We start from the raw sequence: 24,504 nt of genomic DNA, 5'->3' as shown, positions 1-24,504 counted from the left end.
GCAGGTCCCTTCAGAAAAGCAGAACTGGAATTCCCGCTCTGGATCCTGCCTCGGAGCAGCTGCTTCCAAAGTGCTCTTTCCCTGTGATTTCGGCAGCAGCAGCATCTGTGGGTTTTGCTTTTTTAACCCAGCCGCAGTGTTGGCGAGGTCAGGGGTGCAGTTGAAATTCCCTGGCGCCTGATCCCAGGCCTTTGCCCTTTTGTTCCTAGAGAGGAAAGCTGCAGCAGGGCTTGAGGACGGATATCCATCCTCCTGGGGCTTAGCCTGGCCTGGCTGCGCGCCAGCAGCACAAAAAGAAAAAAAGCTTTGTCAGGCCTCTTGGCGAGATGCTGGAGTGAGTTAAAATCCCTCTGGGCTATTGCTCAGGTATTTCTCCCCAAGCAAGATGTTATTACCAGCTAGATAAAAAAATTAGTAGAAGTACGAGGTTTTCACGACAGAACCACCATCTAGGCTTTGTATTTGCCCTGGAAATGTAGAGGATGGACGTTGCCTCTATGGATTTTCTGGTGGTGGGGGGGATTGGGTTCCTTCACTGTGCCGAAGAATGCTGGGGTCACTGGGTTTCAAAGCCATGCTGAATACTCCAGCCGGCATCAGGGTTGCCCGGCAACAGGTGCACCGTCTGCCTTTCATGGGGGCTGCTCTGCCCTGCCTGGCCTGGCGTGGCATGGCTTTCTGGGACGTTGGGAGTTGGCTTGCACACACTGTGCACCCCGCCTTGGCCTCCCTGCCGTGTGCACATCCCTCCAGCCCGCCGGCCTCACCATCTGCTTTGGGGAGGCCTGGACTGGGGGCGGTGGGGAGATGCTTTCTGCATGGCAGCTTATAGTTGAGTCTGACAATGACATTGGTGCCTTTGGAAGACCAATGGCAGGAGAGGAAACCGCAAATGAATTCGGAGAACAAAATGAGATTTTTAGAATTATTTTGAGTGTTCAGGTAGAGGTGGTATCTTAAAAGCTAAGCCCGGATTTGGTTAAGTACAGATGTTTTGTTCAATCTGGACCTGAAGGCTTGGATTCAGCCTCAGGGCAAGTGTTGTTTGACCTGATATGAGTTTTAAAACCTGGTCTGAGTTATAAAACCAACATTTATAATTAAAGAGGTGTTTACATGAAAGGTGAAAGTTAGGCAGGAAGATAGGGCAACTTGGGGCAGGTATTCCAGCCTGAGAATGGTGTCTGGAGCTGCCCTGTGGCTGCCTGTGTCGCCTGAGCACAGCTCGGCTCTAACTTGCTGCCAGAAGGTATCCATGGAGGTTAGGCATTTGCGACCCTGTCTTAAATGGCTCAGGGTTTAACCTTTGATTTCAGAGAAAGACAGAGGAGGCAGTTCGAGCATTCTGAGTAGATAACAGCAGGGCAGTTGCCTTTACGCAGCAAAGGAATGCTTGGAACAGAGGAGAAAATCAGAACTTTGGGGTATTGTCTGCTGCTTAATCCAGGGAAACTCTGGTGTTCTTTTTGAGCTTTTTCTCTTCCTACAAGGTGACACTTTGTAATGTTTCTGTGGCTTCAAGAATATAACAGAGAGCAGGCATGATCCATCCTAGGCCCGTGGGGACTCCTGTGCGGTCGGCTGGTGCCTGCTGGCCAGTGTGCACAGCCGCAGGGCCTATGCGTTTGGCGGTGTAGCTGAGCCTTCCGGACTGGCCAGATGTTTTATGATTCTGTAGCCACGGCTGCCTGCGGAGGCCCCCTCTGTGCCATGTTGAGAAGGCTGTGCTTTGAAACCATCACGTGGGCCTCTCGGAGCCTCTTGCCTCCTGCCTGAGAGTGGGCCACAGATGTCTGCAGTGTCCTTCTGGGGACTCTTGTGGGAGAGTCTCGCTGTGACATTGTCCCCCTTTGATTCCTACAGTCCCGAAACCAAAGAAACAGTCCTGAGGAAGAGGGGAGCTCGTGGGTTAGACCGCTGTGCTCCAGTGGCACAGAAACTTCAGGAGGAGAGTTTTTCTCTCCATCCCAGGACGGAAGCGGAATTGCCGTGGCCTTTTGGTCTGGGGGCCTGCATCTCAGAAGCCCTTTGAGGCAGATGCTGTGCCCACCAGCTCCCATTCTGTCTGCCTGGCATGGTGACTACATTGTTTCCCAGCCTCTCGTGCCAGACATGGCTCCGCAGTCCTATTCCCGGAGTAGTTTGCTCAACGGTGTGTAAATCCAGTTCTGGCCATATGTTCTCTGCATTCTGGCCCGTCCTGTATCCTGTCATGAGTCCCAGTCTGTGACCTCTGTCCCTGAGAGTTTCATGCTGTTTAAATGGAGGCCCAAGCCTGTGTCCCACTCACAGGATTTTCTGTCGTATGAATGTGCAAAGCCCACACATCCAAGACGCAGGCATCTAATTAGAAAGGCAGTTTGATCTTAGTTAGAGGAGAGGGTTTTCTCTATTTCCCTCTCAATCTCCTCATACCCCATTGAGCTTCTTGACCCCTGTTATCCGGCTTTTCCCTGCCATCTCACTGAATGGGCTTTCCTCCAGGATTTTTCCAGTAGCTTCCTAGTGGGAAAGCCCAGTGGGGTGTTTCCAGCAGCACTTGATGCTGTTTGGGCATCTTTCTTATAACGTTCTACTCTCCAGGCTTCTAGGATGGTCACCAGTCCTCCCTGGCTCCTGTGACTGGCTCTTGCTTCCTTTGTAGGCACTTCCTGGTTCCCACCCACCTGCCCTGCCCCCTTAACTGCCAGCGCAGGTGCTCCCTTCACCTGCAGCCTTATTCGGCTCTGCTTTCTCCTTAGCTTATTTTCAGCCCAGGTTTCTGTGTTGCCTTTTAAGACACCTACTCCAACTAGCTTAAGTGAAAATGCTGTCTGAGCGTGAAACCACGGGAGACGCTGCAAGGGCAGAGACCACCCCTGGCCTCTGGGGTGAGGGCCTGAGCCAGGGGGAGAGTCCAGGGAACCCTGGATGTCTGATCCCATCCCATTCCCAGCCTTCTCTCTCCTTGACCTGCAGGCTCAGCCCTGAAGCCAGCCACCCCAGCAGGCTTCGTTTTTCAACTTAAGGACTTAACCAACTGCTTCTCCAGTCCTGAGGGCTTTAGGAAATGTGCGTTCTTGCTGACTCAGCAGTTCTACTTCTAGGAACTTTAATCTTGAGCACACGATGTGAGAGACTTATTAGGTTTAAGATTGTGGATGCTCATCACAGAATCATTTATTATGGGGAAGTTAGGAACACTGTGAGTAACCAACAATAAGATATTATTAAGTCACACATGATGATCTATTAACGTGACAAACTGTTGTCGTAGTTTTCAAAATTAAAATAATTTTTTGAAGACAGCTTAATGAGAAAATGAGCTTCAAAGAAAAAGCAAGATATGAAAGTGTGATCTTAATTTAAAAGTATATACATATACATCATAAAAGTGCACAGATGTTAGCAGTAGTTACCTCAGAGTGATGGATGGCTGATGACTAATTTTTCTGTTTTTTTTCCTCTCTATTTTTATTCTCTCTCCCTATTTTTGCATTTTCTGTGTTATTTTAACTACAGAGGTCCAGTCCTCTGGGGAGCCCCTCCCAACCTCCCCAAGCTGGATGGACTCCTCCTCTGTGTGTTCCTGGTCCTGGGCACATATTTCTATGGTTCACATACCACAGAGCCTACTGATTTCTTGACCAGAAGATCTTTGGATGTTCATTGTTGTATTTCTTGTATGTATAGGACCAGGATGAATATATCTATTGGCTAAAAAAATTTAAGTCAGCAGAGAAATATGTTTGCTACCTTCAAACATTTATGAATTTCAAATATCTGCAGCTTTGGTCTTCATAGGAGCTTAACATAATGCTTCTGGTTTCCCTTTCGCTTTCTGAGGAATTTAGGCATTTTATCAATTAGATCGATGATAAGGTTGATCACTGGAATTTAAGAAATGGATGTATATTGTTAGGGTCATGTCCCCTCAAATTCATATATTGAAAGCCCAGGCCCTAACGTGGTGCTATTAGGAGGTAGGGTCTTTGGGAGGTGATTAGGGCATGAAGGTGGCGCCCTCATGAATGGGATTAGTGTCCTTATCAAAAGGCAGCCTCATGAGAGCTTGCTTGCTCTTCCTCTGCTCTCCTCCATGTGAGGATAACAAGAGACGACCTCTCCAAAACAGGAAGAGTCCTTACCAGACAGTGGATCTGCCAGTGCCTTGATCTTAGACCTCCTAGTCTTCAGAACTGTGAGAAATGCAGTCCTATAAGCCACCCATTCTATGGTATTTTGTTAGAGCAGCCTGAACTGAGATATTCATGCACATGATATAATTTTTGGAACATAGAACAAACTTATCTGGGGATAACTGTAGATTAACATATCATTCTAATAAATAATACAGAGAGATTCCTCGTACCAGTTGGTACCCTTTTATCCAGTTTCTACTAATGGTATCATCTTGCAGAACTGTAACATTGCAACCAGGATATTGACCTTGACACAGAACATTCCCAGCACTGCACGGGTCCCTGACAGCAGAACCCATCTTTCTCCCATCCATGCCCTCCTTAATAACCCTGGTGATCATGAATCTCTTCTTCACGTCTATCAATTTGTCATTCCAAAAACGTTATCTAAATTGAATCATAAAGCATGTAACTTTGGGGGATTGTTTTTTTTCACTCTGCATAACTGTCTGGGCCAATAGTTAGTTTCCTTTTATCATTGAGTAGTGTTTCATGGTGTGGATGGACCACAGTTTGTTTACCCATTTACCCATCAAAGGGCATCTGGACTGTTTCCAGTATGCAGCTATTATGAATAAAGCTGCTGCAGACATACACATACAGGTTTTTGTGTGAACTTAAGTTTTTATTTCTCTGAACAAATACCCCCAGAAAGCTGCTGCCATGTTGCATGGTAGTTGTAGGTGTATTTTTTTTAAGAAACTGCCAAACTGTTTTCCAGAGTGGCTGCACCATTTTACATTCTCCACCAGCAATGTCTGAGTGACCCAGTTTATCCATATCTTTGCCAGCATTTGGTATTGTCCTAGTTTTTCTTTTAGCCGTTCTGACAGGTATATGAGCTATCTCATTGTGGTTTAAACTTACACTACTCTAATGGCTAAAAAGAACAATTTGACCATCTTCTCATGTGCTTATTTACCATTTGCATATTCTTTTTGGTAAAATGCCTCTGTATATTCCTGCCCATTTTCTCTCAGGATTGTTTATTTTTCACTGTTAAGTTTTGAGAGTTCTTTATGCTCTAGATTCTGCTCTTTATTCTCTTTAGATATACAGTTTGCAAATATTTTCTCCCCATCTTGGTGCTTGTCTTTCCATCATCTTCATATGGGTATTTACAGAGCCAAAGTTTTAAATTTTGGTAAAACCTAATTTACCAACTTTTCCTTATATAGAGGGTGCTTTTGGTGTCAAGTCTAAAAATTCTCTGCTTAGCCCTAGATCCCAAAGATTTTTCTTCTTTTTTTTTGTTTTTTTTCAGAGGACTTTGTTTGCTGTTTGTTTCTATTTTCCATTTAGGCTCACGGTTCCTTGAGAGCTGAGTTTTGGCAATGTGTGAAGTGTATTAAGTTGGACCCCCTCCTCTGGGGTGGCCTGTCCCGAGGCTCACCCTCATGTCCCTGCCTTTCAGATCTCTACGTGTATGCCGTGCTCGTGTGCTGTGTGGGGATTCTCAGCGTCCTGCTCTTCACCCTGACCATCATCTGGCAGTCTTTGTTTAGCAAGAGGAAATCCAGAGGTAAGAGAACGGATAAAGTCATGTCTGGAGTGGAAGCACACCCAGACCACAGACAGGCGGAAGATGTTGGGCAAAGTATCACTTTGGTTGAAAAGTACACCCTGAGTCAGGGGTGACTTACCTGTGGCTGGTAAGCCAAGTGAGTGAGGAGCTGTGTCTCCCTTTGACTCAAATCAACTGTGGCCCCTGTTGACATCACCTACAGTCCCCCTTTTCTCCAATCCCTTCCTTCCGCGGTTTCTGAGGGCCCTCCCCTCTCTCTTTCCCCTGGGACGGGCTGCGGAGTCAGATGATCCCCAGGTTTGATTCTGGCTCTGCCACCTAAGACTGAGTTTTCAGACACACTTCTTAACCACTCGGAACCTTGGTTTCCTCATTTCCTAAGTGAAACGGGATGAACACCACTGTGCTTAGATTGCAGGTTGTTGTGTCTTCATATAATTTAACTGCAGTCCCTGGCACTGTGCCCGGCGGGCAGATGGGAGCAGGCAGGCTCCCCTCCCCTTCTTTTCGCCTCCCGTCTGAGTGCTCACTTCCGTCTGTCTCCTTCCCCTCCAGGGGATGTCCCTGTCCCCTGGCCTCTGTCCCCAGCCCCTGCTCACTTCCTTAGTGCTTTCTGTCCTTGTGACACTGCCTCTTATCTCCCTGTGAAGGCTGCCCTCTTTCTCTCCAGTCCCCACCTCTCGCCAAGCCTCTGCATTTCGTTTTCAGCAGCCCCTGTGAGTTGCCTCTGAGATACCTCCTCTCTGTCCCCCTCTTCAGAATTTCTGAAACTGATGGGGACACTGCAGCTCCCAGAGGGGACCTGGGTCAGAGCTGGGCTCTGAAACTAAACTAGCTCCGGTTCAAATGGTGACTCATCATTTACCAGCTGATGGCTCACCTTCTCCCTCTAAATAAATGAGGAAAACAGCAGTATACCGGGCTCATAGGATTGTTGTGAGGATTAAGTTAAAAAAAAAAAAAAAAAAACCACACACACAGAAAGGTTAACACATTGTGGCTCCTTATAAATGTCCTGTGTCTGTGACATATGGTTCTAGTTATATATAATAATGATTACTGTTAGTCCAAGGTCATAAAGCTGGGAAGTATTAGATTTGGTAATCGTGACCTAAGGGACAATCAAACAGGAAACTGAGCAGCGTTTTTTAGAGGGGACCCTCCCCCGAGGTGCAGTAGGGCTGAGGGGACCAGGGAGGGAGGGAGAGGGAGGCCTCAGGGACCAGTACCCATGGGGTCCTCTTTTCACCCGGAACCTTAGAGGACAAAGGGGAGGAGAGGTTTCTGGAGCTTGTGAGAACTGCAGCTGTGGGAGAATTGTCACCAACAGGAGCCTGAGAAGAGAGACTCAGGCAGCACCAGATGGGTGGCGGGGGTGGGGGCAGAGAGGAGCCAGGAGCACACATTCCTCAGCCGCTCTGCTCCCATCCCCCGCCCCCCCACCCCCAGACACCTCAGGCTTCTGTTTGGTCCCAGCACCCAGAAGCAGAAGGAAGTGCATAGAGGTTAGCCGCTATGGCCCAAGCCGGGTGAAGGGTGATGGAGACCCCTAGGGGTGCGTGGAGCTCCAGACAGCATGCTCGGCATTGGAGGCCAAGAGAGAGCTCCAGCCAGACCAGGCCTTCGCGGCTGACACCCCCCCCCCCCCCACGCTCTGAGTGTCTGTGCTGGGTTCCTAGAACCTCCCTCCATGCCTGAGCCCACCTCATCCACTGTACCCGGGCGTTTCTCCTGTTCCAAACCCTTGATGGCTTTTATACGCGCCTGGCACACGTTACGCATGTGCAAATGCATTTGCCTCCCTTCCAGCGGATGGTGTGTAAGGCAGGGACCGTGCATCTGACCCGTTCTCCTTGGAATTTGGCTCATGACAGCTGCTCAACAAATGGTGGGCAAATGGCTTTGTTTCCCAGCTGCTTTGCTCCCAGCTGTTGGAGTTTGGATGCGGCACTGGCAGTCTCCAGGCCTGCTTTTGCTCTAAAGGCACCTCTGCCTGGGCTCAGGGGCCTGATAGAGAAATCTGCCTGGAGCTGCAGGCCCTGACAGCCATGGGCAGGACCAGGGAAACAAAAAAACATAGGTCGTTCAGGAGACATCCTTTTCCTCCAAAGCCAACAAGATAGACTGGGACACACACTCCAGGCCTCCCACAGAACCACTGAGACCTCGGATCCTAGCTGCCCCCACCCCCCTGGAGGGGGCTCCAGACAGCCTTTTGGGCACCTACTCACAGTGTCCAAAAGCCCCATCAGCTGTCAATAGCTTGGCCTAAGCATCTGCTGTGGCCCCTCCATCCTCGTGAATCCTCACTACCAGCCCAAATGACCGCCCTTATTGCTCCCATGACAGAGGACACAGCTGGGGAGCGCGATCAAGTCCTGAAACCAGAGAGTGGCAAAGCCTGACCCAGCCCCATCCTCAGCCTCTGTGTTTCTGTTCAAGAAAACCTCAGCCATCTGGGAGCCAATCTTGCTGAGGAATTTTCCTTCAGCCTTCCACACGGTTGTTGCTGAGGTCCTCAGCAGACAGCACTTCATAGCTCCTGCAGCTTCTTGGGGGCTTGGTATCGGTCTGGTATAACTACCTCCAGCATCCTGTAGCTCTGGTAGGACCGTGCATGTCAGGCCTGCAGTTACCCCTCACTTGGACCCTGGTGCCTTAGAGCAGCACTGCCCAAACCCTGGTGCAGACCTAGTTTGCTCAAATGCATATTCTGATTCAGAGCATGTGGGCAGGCCTGAGACTCTGCATTTCTCCATTCCTTCCTTCCTCCCTCCTCTTTCTTCCTTCCTTCCTTCCTTCCTTCCTTTCTTTCTCTCTTTTACACTTTCACTTTTTACAGCTGCACCTGAGGGATATGGAAGCTCCCAGGCTAAGGATCAAATCAGAGCTGTGGCTGCCAGCCTACACCACAGTCACAGTAACGCCAGACCTGAGCCACATCACAGGTCACGGCAATTCCAGATCCTTAACCCACTGAGCGGGGCCAGGGATCGAACCTGTGTTCTCATGGATACTAGTCGGGTTCTTAACCCGCTGAGCCATGATGGGAATGCCTGCACTTCTAATGAAATCCCAGGTGGTGCCACCCTGATGTTTGGAGGTCTCACTTTGAGCAGCAAGGCCTTAGAACCAGTCCTTCCTCATTCTATCCTACTCAGCATCCCTCTTTTACAACAGATATTTTGAAATGATTCCATTACTCTCTTAAAATGAAACTCATAGATAAGCTATGCTCCTTGGATGCAAACAATCAAATCGGGCCCAGACCCCCTTGTTATATGGATGATTTCCGTGTTTTCTATGCATGTGTGTGTGCATGTGTGTGTGTGTGTTGGGCCTTCTGCATCCTGGCTGCATGCAGAAAAGCCAGCCTCTCACCCCCACTCCACCTGCATGAGAAGCAGGAGAGTCTTGCACAGCTCCCGCTCCCTCAGCAATATCTGTCTGAAAAGAGGACATCAAAATAGCCATCCCTGATCCTGATGTGGTCCCCCAGTGGGTCCCAGATAAATATAGCCCATCCCCAGAAGCCTGGGACTGGAGGGCCAGCCCACTTCTCTCTCCCTTCCTGCTGCCCTGCCCTCACCCAGGCCTCCCTGCCCTTCCCTCCTGGGGTGCTCATTGCTCATGAGCTGGAGTTAAGTGCACCCACACGTGACAACTTTCCACATCCCTCTGAGCCTGTCTCCATCCCAGCTCTTTGTTAGGCCCGGGGTGCCTGGCACTTCCTCCCACAGCCTCTGCAGCTCAAAGTCACCCTGGAAAGGAGAAATCCTGGTGGCCCAGGGCCAAGCCCTCAATTACTCTACTGCTTCCTCAAGCACATTGGTTTCAAAGGCCTTTGCTTCTAGGAGGCTTAGTCCAGACCTGCTGCTTTGGGGTAGCTTCCATGTTTGAGCTTTTAAAAAGACACCTTTGAAGATACGTGGAACCAGACAGGGAAGGAGAGGAGTCTAACCCTTTGGTCTCTGCTCCCATGTTTGTGATATCCGCCTTTAGTTTGCACTGATGTACTAGAACCCTGGCTGCACAACTGGCCCTTTCTAGGGCTTGCTAGGCACCTACATCTACCTGCTGCAAACTGGCTCTCCCCCATGGTGGTGGGATCAAAGGACCTGTGATCTTTTCTTCCACTACAAGAAAGAGGGAGCTGGGGGCCCCCTCCAGTGGAGGAGGAGGCTGCCGAGTATGAAATAGAGTGACTGTAGACAGGGTGACCCTGGGACCTGGGGGAGGATGAAAGGCTCAGCAGCCAGGCGTCAGAGATACTCAGACAATTCCCAGCATGAGCTCTACCCTCCAAGCACTTCTGAGATGCAGGCTAGGTCTCCAGAGCATATGAGAAAGCTCACGCCCCATCAGAATTGCACCATCTTCCTGTGCTTGTGCTTGGAAGCCTCCCCAGTAGCCCTGTGAAAAAGGGGACTAGATTCAAGCCCCTTTTCTGGCAAAGCTGCTCCTCTCAGGCCCCACTTTCTTCATCTATGAAGCCCTAACTCCACCTGCCCAGCTCCTCTGAGGATGGTGCAGAGAAGTTACAACTGGACACTGCAGTCAGGCTGCCCACTTGGCCCCGCCCCAGGTGTGTTGGTTTTTGGGGCTGCCATGGCAAAACTTATAGGTGGCCTTCTTCTTGTGTCTCCACACGGTCCTCCCTCTGTGCATGTCTGTGTCCTAATCTCCTCTTATAAAAACACCAGTTATGTTGTATTAGGGCCCATCCTAATGACCTCATTTTAACTTAATCACCCCTTTAAAGCCCTGTCTCCAAATGCAGTTGTATTCTGAGATGTTGGCTTTTAGGTCTTCAATATATGAATTTTGAAGGGGTCCTGCTCAGTCCACAATACTAGCTGTGTGACCTTGGGCAAGGTCTTTAACCTCTCTGTGCCCCAGTGTCTTCCACTGTAAAATAGGTGTGATGGCAAGGTTATTGGGAAGGTTGAATCAGAGTGTGAAGCTGTGGTCTTCAAACATTTTTGATGGCAGAGCTCCTAAAATCATTTTTAAAACTATGCACTGTTGAATTTTTTGTTGTTGACATCTAAACTTTTTCATCATAAATAAATAAAATAAATAAGATATAATTTCAAGAGCATCGCAAGCATTGACATCTTAAAATGTTAAATCTCTCCTTTATACCTAAATATCATGACTTTAATAACTACATCTGTTGATTTTAGAAGACTCCATAAACATTAGCTATTAGAAATTTTATGTTGTCACCTTTTCTCCTTGAGTTTTTATCTCCAATCTACTTCTTCCACAAAATTTTGTCCTACATGAATATATTTTTTGTTTTGTAAGTCCTTGTATTTTTTGCTTATTTTAGGGTCTCATCCGCAGCATATGGAGGTTCCCAGCCTAGGGGTCCAATCGGACCTATGGCTGCTGGCCTATACCACAGCAACATGGGATCTGAGCCACATCTGCAACCTACACTACAGCTCATGGCAATGCCGGATCCTTAACCCACCGAGTGAGGCCAGGGATCAAACCCACAATCTCATGGTTACTAGTCGGGTTTGGTTCCACTGCACCACAATAGGAACTCCTGTTTTGAAAGTTCTTTATTAATTACCCAACTATATTTCTCTGTAAATAATAGGCATATAAAATTTTAAAGTAAGATTTTTAAAATTTCCTCACTCTACAAGTCTCTGGTTGCTATTTTTTTTTCTGTATTGAGTTATTAGTAAATATGGCACAATTAGTAAGATTTGGAAAATGAACATAAAATTAAAGCCATAGAAAAATATTATACATTTAGATAAATAATAATCATAAGAAGTAGAATTTTATTAAAAATGCATTTTTATTGAGATGGATTTTAATTTTTATTTCATAGGCCTTTGTAGGAATTTGCTAAGTGATAGAGTTCAGCATCATTTCTTTTTTTTTGTCTTTTGTCTTTTTTGTTGTTGTTGTTGTTGTTGCTATTTCTTGGGCTGCTCCCGCGGCATATGGAGGTTCCCAGGCTAGCTGTAGCCACCGGCCTACGCCAGAGCCACAGCAACGCGGGATCCGAGCCGCGTCTGCAACCTACACCTGGATCGTTAACCCACTGAGCAAGGGCAGGGACCGAACCGGCAACCTCATGGTTCCTAGTCGAATTCGTTAACCACTGCGCCACGACGGGAACTCCCTTTTTTTTTTTTTTTTTGTGGCATCATTTCTATTCCTTGTTTTAATAAGCGTTAGTTCTGAGATACCTCATTCAATATAAAAAAGAGGCAGGAATCGATAAAGCTTTCTTTTATCACTCAGTACCTTAAACTGCTTCCAGGTTATATGTCGAAAGTCACAATGATCTATCATCAAAAATGATTTTAATACTCTACCAGCTGATGGCTGGAAGAGGTCATTTTTGAGTCCTTGTTGAGAGCAAAATATTTGAAACCTCCCCCTGAGTGAAAAGTCAATCAACTTTTGCCCAGTCATTAGTCCTTTGTTTTCTCAACACTGGCTCCAGTATTTCAGATCACTTATTGTTTGGTGCCCACTGGTTTTACCCCAGGACAGGTCTCCATAGTACAAGTCAGGATGGGTGGGAAATGTGCCTTGATTTTAGGAGGTAGCAAGGATGATGTAACAGGGAGGAGGGGAAGGAATGCCACCAGGCCTCAGGCAAGTTCCAGGGGAATGAGTTCTAAGGAAAGAGTACCACGCGAGGTGAGGATCCAGGAATGGATGCCCTTAAAACTGCTCTTCTGAAGTGTCCCCAGGGGTATGTGACCCCCAGACTAAAGAACACTGATCTGGAATTTCCGGCGTGGCTCAGCAGTTAACGAACCCAACTAGGATCCATGAGGATGCGAGTGTTCGATCCCTGGCCTCACTTAGTGGGTTAAGGATCCAGCATTGCTGTGAGCTGTGGTATAGGTCGCAGATTTGGCTTGGATCCTGTGTTACTGTGGCATAAGCCAGCAGCTGTAGCTCTGATTTGACCCCTAGGCTGGGAACCTCCATATGCCATGGGTGTGGCCCTAAAAAGCAAAAAAAAGAAAAAAAGAAAAAGAAAGAAAGAAAGAAAGAGAGAGAGAGAGAAAGAAAAAAGAAAAAGAACACTGACCTGACCTGTAAAATAAGTTTAAAATAGTGCCAAGCACATATGAAGTGTTGATTAATATGAACTGTTGTAAATTATCCAGAATATAGTAGGCACTCAGTAAATGGAATGCAGAAAGAGGTCGGGTACTAATTGGGGGTTGGGCCAGAGAAACCAAAAAGCTCCCTTGAAAGCTGAGATTCTGTCACTCTGGTTTGGAACCTGCATTGGTCACCTGCATGACAGATCGCTTCAAGTGTAGTAGCTTAAAACAACTGTTTTATTTGCTCACAATTCTGCAGGTCAGCAAGTCGACCTGGGCTCAGCTGTGTAGTTCTGACCTCAGCTGGATCACTCATGCAGCTGCAGCCTGCGGGTGGATCAGCTGGGGCCTGGCTGCTTTGGGGCCTCAGCTGGGATGACTTGCGTCTGTTCCAGTGGTTTCCTCTTCCAAGAGGCTAGCCAGGCTTCTTCTTGGGGTAGCAAAATGTGTCCTACAATGAGAGAGAGAAACAGCACAAACCTCAGGGCACAGGACCTTTTATGCTTCTGCTGTGACACCTTGACTAATGTTTTGTTGGCCAATAATAGTCCTAAGAGCTAGTTTGTGCCAACATCTGGGCAGTACTCAGCTACCTATATTTCCTAGTAATTCTTGGAGCATATATGTATCTAAACTAGCATTTATTTACCATCTTCTATTTCTTCTTCCTTCCACAGTGAGACACTATTTGGTGAAATGCCCTCAGAACAGGTAGGAATATTTTCTTCCCTTTTTCAAGTAAAATTCTTTGCTATTTTAGTTTCTTTTCTCTCTCTCTCTCTCTCTCTCTCTCTCTCTCTTTTTTTTGTCTTTTATATTTTTTTAGGGCCGCATCCCCCACGGCATATAGAGGGTCCCAGGCTAAGGGTCAAATTGAAGCTATAGCCGCTGGCCTGCACCACAGCCACAGCATCATGGGATCCGAGCCGCATCTGCAACCTACACCACAGCTCATAGCAATGCCGGATTCTTAACCCACTGAACAAAGCCCAGAATCAAAGCTGTGTCCTCATGGATACTAATTAGGTTCATTAAACACTGAGCCAGGACGGGAACTCCACTTTCTTTTGATATTACCAAGATGTTGGTTAAATTCATATCTTCACCTGAAGGTCTGCATATTAGTTCACAAATTGGCCTAAAAATAAGTGTTCTGCAAGTACTTTCATGTTTCCAGATTTTATGCTCTGGCTATCACCCCTCAGAAGGGCCAGTGACTATGTGGCTCATGCTGCCCCACATGCATGCTAGGGGAGGCTTGGCACCAGCTCATGGAGGACTGTCCCTGTGTAGGAAGAGGCAGGCAGCTGTACTGAACTGTTTTGATGCCTTCTGACCACAAATACCCTGATTCCTCTTTCACCAATGTCTGCTTGTCCTATGCCTCACTCTGCAGAACGTGGCCATTAGTGGTATATGTACTAAGATACTAGCCTTTTAGCTGGCAGGACACACCTCATAGGTAATATTAGTTAGAGTAGATGCTGCCAACTCATAGTATTTAAAAATTTGAGATTTCTGGTCCAGACAGGATGGATTAGATCAATTCCTCCCTGCTCTTCCTTGCTAATAAGCACAACTATAAATCTTAGATATACTATAAGAGACAAACAGAGGAGGGCTCTGAAAGGTAATCAGAAGAAAATTATGAAAGACAAACACAAAGAAAAAAAGTCTTAAAAGCAACAAGAGAGAAACAATGCATTACCTACAGGGAAACACAAATTTGAATGGTAGTGCATTTTTCATCTGAATCTATGGAGGGCAGAAAGAAGTGACAAATTTTTCAAATACTGAAAGAAAAGAACTGTCCATCACAAATTCTATATTCAGCAAAATTATCCTTTAGGAGCAAAGGGAATATAAAGACATTCTCAGATGAAGGGGAGCTAAAAGAATTTGTCACTATCAGGCTTACCTTAAAAGAATAGCTAAAAGAAATTCTTAAAATAAAATATCTTGCCACATTAGTAAGGAAGAAGGAAAAATCAAGAGAGCAGAAATAAGGATGCATTAGTAGACTATTCTTCTCTTCAGGAGTTTAAAAATAATATTTGCTGATGGAAACAAAAATGATAAAAAAAATCATTTAATTCTCAAGAAAAGCATTATGATACTCAAAAGTGGGGAGGGTAAAGTGACCTAAATAGAAATGAGATTCCCACATTTTACTTCAAGTGATAGAAAGTTTTTACCAGTAGTCTGTGGTCAAAGCAAATATTAAAGAACTATGAAAAGATATACCCAAAAGCAGTATAGGAAACAAAGATAGAATCCTAAAATATGTCAAATGACATAAATAAAGAGAGGAATGAGAATCACAGGAAACAAATAGAAAGCAAATAATAAAATGGTAGATTTAAGTACTGACATACTATTTATCTTAAATGCAAATTGTTTAAATAGTCAAATGACAGAGATTGACAGAGTGGATTAAAAAAATGACCTATATATAGGCTTTTTACAAGGAACTCATTTCAAACATAGTGATGTAGGTAGCTTGAAATGGAAGGATGGAAAAAGATATACCTTGCTAACAATACCCCCCAAAATCAAGAGCGGGTATACTAATACATGATAAAATAGACTTTGGAGCAAATAAACCTAGTAGATTCAAAGAGGGCCATTAAATAATGATAAAAGGATCAATCCACTAGGAAGACAAAGATCCTAAATGTGTACATATCAAATAGCAGAACCACAACATACTTAAAGCAAAACCTGAAAGAGTTGAAAGAAATAGATAAATCCACAGTTATGGTTGGCAATTTCAACATCCCCTCTCAGCAGCAGAGAGACCTACTAGATAGAAAATTAACAAGAATTTTGAAGCTCTAAACAACACAGTCAACCAAGAGGACCAAATTAATATGTCTCAAACACTCCAACTGCTAACAGCAGAACACATATTTTTCCAGCCCCCATGGGACATTCACCATGAAATACGGTCTGTCTTAGACCAAATCCTGGGTTTTAAAACAAATCCCAACAAACTTAAAATAATTGAAAACACATAAAATGTGTTTTCTGACAGATTGGAGTCAAATTACAAACCAAAAATAAAACATTAACAGGAAGACCTCTAACCATGTGGAAATTAAACAACACACTTTAAAAAGATTCATGGGTCAAAGAGGCAGTCTCAAAATAAAAAATATATAAGATTGACCATAAACAAGAATAAATATAACAAAATATGTGGGATGCAGCTAAAGCGGTGCTAACAGGGAAATTTATAGTATTAAGTGCTTACTTTAGGAGCTAGGAAGGGCCTCAAACCAGCATTCTAAAGTCTCACCTCAGGATATTAGGAGAAGAGGAAAATAAACCCAAAGCAAACAGAAGGAAGGAGATAATAAAGATCAAAGCAGAAACTGATGACATTGAAAACAGCAAAATGATAGGGAAAATCAATGAAACAAAAATTTGGTTCTTAGGAAACCATTAAGTAAAAATGGGTAAAGTGTACATAGGATCTCTCTGCTTTATTTCTTAGGACTGTATATGAACCCACAATTACCTCAGTAAAAGTTTCAATTAAAAATGTATTTGGATATCTCTAGGGGATCCTGTTTACAGTTCCAACAGTCCTTATACTTGGCTGCTTTGTGTTACTGTTGTTGGGTTTGGGATCCTTAGAGACCATGCTCATGATATCAAATGCAAATTTATTTTATTGAGAGCTTACTGCCTCCTAGGAGCTTGGGAAGCAGCAGTGAAGTAAAGAGACAGAAATTCCTGCCTTCATGAAGCTTACTAGGCTGTGAGTACATATGTACCTGTCCTCAGGAGACATGCCTCAGTATGGCTGAGTGAAGGGATCAAGTCCTCTCCCTAAAAATCTGAACAAAGTTGACAAAAGTAACTATTTTAGCACTCTGAAAGAACAAAGGTATATACTAACCTGAGAGCTTGAAAAACTACTCAACTGCTGATAGGAACAGTGTGTTACTCTGTGGAGTTTAGGCTTTGGGCTGCCCTTGCCAACCTGGTCGATGAAGAGATTCTTTCAGGGCAGGGAGTGCTGTGAGGACCACTGGCTTCTCTATTGTGGTAGAAGGGGGCTCACTTGACTTAGAGCAGTGCGCAGTGCCCACATTCAGCAGTGTCGGCAGTGGAATTGACAGTCTTAGATATATTGAGCAGAGAGGCTCAATGGCTTTAGTAGCCTATAGTTCGGGTCACACTTGTGGCAAGCATATTTCTTGCTGAGATAGGATGCATGTGCAGAGGAGGGTGGAAGGCACCCAAAGGATGGAAAAAAACACACTGTGAAAATAGTAGCAGTAAGAGAGGGTGTAGCTAAGTTAGTGCCAGATAAGGCATAATTTAAGACAGGAACTTTTACTAGGGGCAAAGAAGGAAATTTTGTAAATATAAAAGATCGACTCAGCAGAATGCTGTGGCACATGATATGGACCTAACAGCAGAGCCTCAACATACATAAAGAAACAGAAAAAAAAAAAAAAAGAGAGAGAGAGAGAAAATTGAAAGATGAAATATTTCAATTATTCTAGAATAATAGCTGGAAATTTCAGTGCTCTGGTCTCAATAATTGATGGAATACTTAGGCAGAACATCAACAAGAACACAGAAGATGAAGCAATTTTCCTTGAAAAATAAAAATACTTTACCCAATGACTGTAGAATAATTCTTTTCAAACGTACTTGGAACATTTTCCAGGATAGACCAGATGCTAGGCCATAAAACAAATCTTTATAAACTTAAGTATTTTAGGTATGTAAGAAATCATATGAAGTCTGTTCTCTGATCACTACACAATTAAATAGAAATTAGTAACAGAAAGGAATCTGGGAAATTCCTCAGTGTTTTGACATTTTAAACAGCATAGTTTTAAATAATACATGGGTCAAAGAAGAAATCAAAAGAGAATTTAGGAAACAATTTTTAATTAAATAAAAATGAAAACACAGCACATCAAAATTTATAGGATGCAGCTAAAGTGGTGCTTAGAGAAAAATTTATGGCTTTTAATGCCTATATCAGACAAGAAGAAAGGCCTAAAATCGATAACTTAAGCTTTCACCATAAGATACTAGAAAAAGAAGTGTAAGTGAAATCCAAAGGAAGCAGAAGAAAGGATATAATAAAGATTAGAACAGAAATCAATGACATGAAAATCTCTTGTGCATGCACTTGCATGCGCACACACATACACACACACACCACTCACAAAGAAAAATATCAGTGAAACCAAGAGTTGGATTTTTGGAAAGGTCAATGGACCTGACAAACCTCAAGTGAGACTGTCCATAAAAATAAAAAGGAGGAAAAAAAATTACCAAAATTAGGAAGGAAAAAAGGAATTACTACAAACCCTACAAAAATTAAAATGTTATAACCCTTATAATTAAAGTTTATTCTAACAAATTAGACAACATAGATGAAATGGAAAAATTCCTAGAAAACACCAATTTCTAAAAACCGTTTTATAAAAGAAAGCTATAATGTGAATAAAGCTATAATAAGTCTAGAAATTAAATTGTTAACTAAAAGCTTTCTAGCCAAGAAAAGCCCAGGTCCACATTGCTTTACTGGTGGAGCATAGCAAGTATTAAAGGAAAATAAAATGCCAGTCCTTCATTGAGTCTTCTGCCAAAACTGGGAAATCATGGTCATTTCAAAAAATGATGCAAGTACATAATAGATAAAAAACACAATAAATAATAAATTGACAATCACCACAATTAAAAATGAATAAAGAAGACATATAGATGTCCAATAGACACATGAGAAGATACTCAACATCATTAGTCATCACAGAAATGCATATTAAACCAAAATGAGATGCCACCTCACACCTATTATCAAAAAGACCACAAATAATAAATGTCGGCAAGGATTTAGAGAAAAGCAAACCCTCACATACTCTTGGTGTGAATGTAAATTGGTGTGGCCTGTGGAAAAAATGAAAAATTAAAGATAGAACTACCATATGACACAGTGATTCCACTCCTGGATATATTTACTAAAATACTAATTTGAAAAGATACATGCACCCTTAGGTTCAAATGCTGTATGATAGCACTTATATGTGGAATCTAAAAAAATAAACTAGTAAATATAACAAAAAAGGAACAGACTCACAGATATAGAGAGCAAACTGCTGGTTAATCTCTGGGGAGAAGAAAGTGGGGATGGCAGGATAGGTGTGGGAAATTAAGAGGTACAGATTGCTATGTCCAAAATAAATAGGCCACAAGGATATATTGTACAATATGGGGAATACAGCCCATATTTTATAATAACCATAAATGGAATATATTAAAAAATTGTGAATCACTCTGTAGTACACCTGAAACACATAATATTGTAATCTACTGTACCTCAATTTAAAAAATGCACAAGAAAGATTTGAATAGTTATTTCCCTAAAAAAGATATATAATAAATTCATAAAAATACGTTCAATAGGAGTTCCTGTCGTGGCACAGTGGTTAATGAATCTGACTAGGAACCACGAGGTTGTGGGTTCAATCCCTGGCCTCACTCAGTGAGTCAAGGATCTGGCATTGCCATGAGCTGTGGTGTAGGTCACATATGCCGCTTGCATCCCGCGTTGCTGTGGCTCTGGCATAGGCTGGCAGCTGTACCTCCAATTAGTCCCCTAGCCTGGGAACCTCCATATGCCACAGGAGCAGCCCTAGAAAAGGCAAAACCAACAAACAAACAAATAATAATAATAAAATAAATAAATAAATAAAAATACTTTCAATATAGTTAGTCATTAGAGAAGTGCGAATTAAATCAAAAGGTGATGCCATTACACACTACAATGGCTCTAATGAAAAAGTGTCACATGTTGGTCAGGATGTGGTGAAACTGCAGCCCTGTACATTGCTGGTGGGGGTGTCAAATGGTGCAGCCACTTTGGAAAAACAGTTTGACGATTTCCTAAAACATTAAACATAAACTTAACCTATGACCCAGAAATTTCACTGGTAGGAATCTACTCAGGAAAAATGTAAACGTGTGTTCACACAAATACATGCATGCAGCTTTTCCTAACTGCTTTATTCATAATAACCAGAGCTGGAAACAATCTAAATATATCTATCAACTGGTGCATGTATAAACAAAATTTAGTAATTCATTCAGTGAAATAAGATTTGATAATAAAAAGTAATAAACTGCTGATCTATGCTACAACATGAGTGAAGCTCAAAAACATTATGCCAAGTCAAACAAGCCAGATGTAAAAAATTACATATTGTATGATTCTACATCTTTGAATTGTCCAGAAAAAGTGCATTTATAGAGACAAAAAGTAGATTTGTAGTTGCATAGGACTGAGGGTGGGAATAAGGATCAACCAAATAGGTAAGAGGGAACTTTGGCGGGGATGATAAAAATGTCTTAAAACTATATTGTGGTGATGGTTGCGCAACTCTATAAAAAAAAAAGTATTGAATTGTACACTTACGATCAGTGAATTTAATGGGGAGTAAATTGTGTCTCAGTAAAGCTGCTTATTTCTTTTTTTAAAGTATGTGCCCCCCAAAGGCTCCAAGGATTGTATCTCAGACATGGGGGAAGGTTATGGCTGGGGTGGTCGGAGGCTGTGGAGGGGCCAGCCTGCCACAGCCTCTCAGGACTGGCACGCTGTGATCTACATCATAGCAAGTGGCCTGGGGGTTTGGACTGCACTTCCTTCCCTTCCCTGGCCTTCCCCTTCAGTTGCACCTATTCTGAGCTGGTGCTGAGGCTGGAAGTACAGCGAGGATGTCACCGAAGCCTGGATGCTTACCAGGGGTCAAGGGTGACCGCAGAGCCCCACTTAAATGCCGTCCTCTCCACCCACTGAGGCTCTTCGTGAGGCCGGTGGGGTCCCTGAGTTGAGTTCTCCCCGTGGGCCTGTCTCCTGTTGGGGCAGCCCACAGACCTGTCTCTGGAAAGCTTGCCTCTGCTCCACTGCACCCCAGGGTCCTGCAGTGGGCACCCTCCTGACTTGCATTCATCTTTCTGATTAAACCTCATGCTTATTTGACTTAGTGCAGCCCGATCCCTGCTATGGGGCCTCACTTGTGACCTGGTCAATCTTTGCCATTTTAACAGGCTTTGACTTGAATTGTGCTGTGTCCCTGCAGCCCAGGCATTTTTGTTCCCATCCTTGTTGTGCCAGGGGGCTCCCAGATCCCAGCTTCATTGTTGGTGCTACCAGTGGACAGCTGGGGCCCTGGAGTCTCAAGCCATGGTTGGGGCAAATGTCCCTCTCTGTCCTCTGACCACTTCCTCCTGGGGGAGAATGGGCAGAGAGTACAGGACCAGGGCAGGGTGCCAGGAGCGCAAACCCTCAGGCAGAGGAGGGACCCTTGGGAAGTGGCCACATGCTGACACTGAGGCTGCTGTCACTGTGAGAGGGGCCTCGCTGAGTGCCTGGGGCAGACCCCGGAGACTCCAGGGGATTTCATGACTTGTTGAGAGAAGTTCAAACAGAAGGAAAACAAGTCTCATCTTTAGTGTGTGTCCTCCCTGAAGTCAGAGGTTGCTGTCTCTTGGGAGAGGTGGCCTTGACCTTTGAGGGTTAGTGGACTCTTCCTCTCCCGTGGCAAAGTGCTTTCTCCCAGAGCAGAAAGCTGGGCCCCAGTGAGCATCTCAGGTTCTGCCAGGGTTTAAATGTGCCCTCCTCTGGGGAACACTGCCCTGAGAGCAGCTCAACTGGTAACTACGAAACTGTCCCCAAAAGTCCTGGGAAGTCAGATTTTTAATGAAATGCCACCCATTTCATAGAGTTGTAATGTGTTCCCTACGATGCCACCTCTTCAAGGACACTTAAGTGCCTTTCTTCAAGTTCAAGAAGATTGTCAAGAGGAGGCACCAAAAAGGCAATTCTCAGCCAGTACATGTCCTGACCTTTTGCTTGACCTCTTCTCATGGGTTTGAGATAAGGAAGTATTTGCAAATTGAAGATATTAAAGTGGACATTCTAGTCCCTGTGCTGATAGCAGTTATGGCTGAAGTTTTCTCAAGTTTTCTGAGCTTTCTTCATGTTTTCTGGGGGGATACACTTTCTCAAGGATAAGCAGTCAGGGGCACAGGCTATTTATATGTTGGGTAAATTACAGGCACAGCTTTACTGTGGTTTGTGAGAGTTAAAACATTTTTTAGTCTTTTTCTAAACCATCGGAAAACTTTAAACACAGCCCCATGATTGAATAAGTGAATCAATAAGTGATTTGTTTAGGATCTTAGACTGAAGGCAGAGATTCAGTTGCAAAGAGGATATGCAGATATGTGCTCCACATTTAGATATGTAACTATTTTCCTCATTGTATAATATTGAATAGGAGCAGTGTTGCCAAACCCTTTTCCTTCGGTGAAAGGCAATCTGCTGTGATGGTTAAAGTTCGGCGGCCAGGCTGCTTCAGTTAATACGTGGGCCCTGCCACTGATTGCTGTGTGCCGTTAGCTAATTTTTCAACATCTCTGATAAAATGAGGACAATAATAGCCCTAGCACATAGCGTGTTGGGAAGATTTCATGAGTTAGTCTGTATAAAGTGCTTCCAGCAGGTAAGGGGTGAGCTCCATGCAAATGGATCTATTATTATTCAGTCAGTACTTAGGAGGGATTCTTCTTTTTTTTATTTTTATTTTTTTTTAATTTCCTTATATATACATATATTTTTTTTCTACTGCACAGCATGGTGACCCAGGTACACATACATGTATACATTCTTTTTTCTCACGTTATCATGCTCCATCATAATTGACTAGATAGAGTTCCCAGTGCTACACAGCAGGATCCCATTGCTAATCCACCTGGAAGGCAACATTCTGCATCTATTTACCCCAAGCTCCCAGTCCCTCCCACTCCCTCCCCTTCCCCCTTGGCAACCACAAGCCTATTCTCCTGTTTAGGACAGTTTGTAAGTCCCATAGAGCCAGGATAAAACAATGCACTACCCGTGACTTGAGGTCTGCATCTAGTGGGAGACCCAGAGAAACAAAACCGCAGCAGCACCCCTGGGATGCCCACGGAGCTGTCACAGGCACCCAGAGGAGGCTCTCCTAACCCTGTCCAGGTCTGTGGGTGCTACAGGAGGCTTCCTGGGGGTGTCATCTGGGCTGTGTTGAAGGATGAGTTAGAGAATTCCAGGAAAAAAGGGGTGGGGAGGCAGCACACGAAAGTGGGGGAGAGAGAGGCACAGCCAGTGAAGAGATTTAGTCCATGGGAGTGAGCAGCCCTAGAGATTCAGGGCAGAGCAGCAGACAGGAGAGGTTGGAGATGGTGGCAGAACCAGATGCCAGGGGATGGCAGTCACCATACTAATAACAAGAATGAAGCTCATCATGCGAATAACAAGAATGAAGCTAAAAAGAAGGTGAAGATCGAGGGGCGCAGGGCGGGGGTCCTGGGAGACCGATGGCTGCAAAGGGCAGCCCAGAACACGATGCCATTGGGTACACATACAGCCTCCCATATTACCAGGGACATGCTCCCAGGACCCTATCCCAAGACCCCAGAAGAACGGGTTGCTGCTGCTAAGAAGTATAATATGCAGGTAGAAGACTACGGGCCCTACCCAGATGATGGCCTGGGGTATGGTGACTACCTGAAGATCCTTGACTGCTCACAGCAGGAGAGGCATCCTGGTATGACTGGGACCACCCAGACCTGTGGTTGAACTGGGGTGAACCAATGCTCTGGGACTTAGACATGTATATCAGGAACTGTGTGTATACATCCCCGGCTCCTGTTTCTTGGAATTTCATGTGTAAGCACTTCTTCGGCTTCGTGGCCTTCATGCTGTTCATGTTTTGAGTAGGGGAGATTTACCCCATGGAGCCAAAGCAGTATCCTTACAATGATCTGTACCTAGAATGAGGCTTCCATCCCACCAAAGAACCTGGGCTAGCGTTTCACTATGAGATCTAAGGAGGCTTTGTGGGCTTTGTACCTCCTAACTGACTCCCTCCATCCTAGAGATTTAACCTTAGTGAAATCCCTAATAAAACATAGTGCTGTGGTTAAAGAAAAAAAAAAAAAAAAGAATGAAGCTGAGCTGCACTGTTATTAGCACACACTAAACATGGGAGGTGCACTATCTTCTTCCATCCTCACCAACAACCCTATGAGTGGGGTCTGTGATTATCCCCATCCTACAGATGAGAAACCAATGCAAAAAGAGTATGGATGATGGCGAGGCCTCCTGGCCAGTGAGAGAAGGAATGGCGAGGGATGCCAGCCCAGGCCCCTAGCTCCAGGGCTCACACAGCAGCCCAGGCGTGCTCAGAAGCCCAGATCTGATTGTGAGAGCTTTGGCATTGGCATTCACACAAGTGAGCAAGGAGTAGATGCTGCAGAAGAGTCAGAGCAGTGGAAGTAGAAGCGGGAAGAGTATGGCTACGGGTACTGGGGATGCTGCAGCCGCCATGCATTCCTCGGCTTTGAAAAGTCCAGTGGGCTCTGGTCATAGGCATTGATCTGTGGGTGTCTCCTCTGTCCACATTCAGCTGAGCAAGCAGGGCAGTGAGGGCAGGGGCAGAGGACTCGGATGTGTGTCTCCTGGCCTCCCTCTGCATCCCTGACATCATGGCTGTGCTGGCTTATCCCCGCCCCACCCCAGGCTCAGGCTCAGCTTCCTTCTTCTGGAGCCCCAGTCAGAGGCAGGCGTGAGGAGGATGGGTCTGTGCCATGGGGCCTGGTTGTTTGTCCAGACATAACATGAAGAAGATTCCAC

The 24,504-nt window shown here is 44.9% G+C and overlaps 1 protein-coding gene and 1 pseudogene across 1 annotated transcript in view; both read left to right on the top strand.

Moving 5' to 3' along the window:
- The window catches only part of VSTM4 (V-set and transmembrane domain containing 4), an 89,098-nt gene that overhangs the window by 29,853 nt on the left and 34,741 nt on the right, over positions 1 to 24,504 (top strand). Inside the window, exons 4-5 of the mRNA XM_047761402.1 lie at positions 5,596 to 5,703; positions 13,478 to 13,511. Of these exons, the coding sequence (XP_047617358.1) occupies positions 5,596 to 5,703; positions 13,478 to 13,511 (142 nt within the window). The remainder of the gene's footprint in view (positions 1 to 5,595; positions 5,704 to 13,477; positions 13,512 to 24,504) is intronic.
- LOC125116303 (NADH dehydrogenase [ubiquinone] 1 beta subcomplex subunit 8, mitochondrial-like) lies at positions 22,682 to 23,699 on the top strand (annotated as a pseudogene).

The sequence above is a fragment of the Phacochoerus africanus genome, chromosome 15 (genome assembly GCF_016906955.1).
Source record: "Phacochoerus africanus isolate WHEZ1 chromosome 15, ROS_Pafr_v1, whole genome shotgun sequence".
Lineage (NCBI taxonomy): Eukaryota > Metazoa > Chordata > Mammalia > Artiodactyla > Suidae > Phacochoerus > Phacochoerus africanus.
The sequence above is the reverse complement of the archived record's forward strand: the minus strand, read 5'-3'. Positions and strand labels throughout refer to the sequence as shown.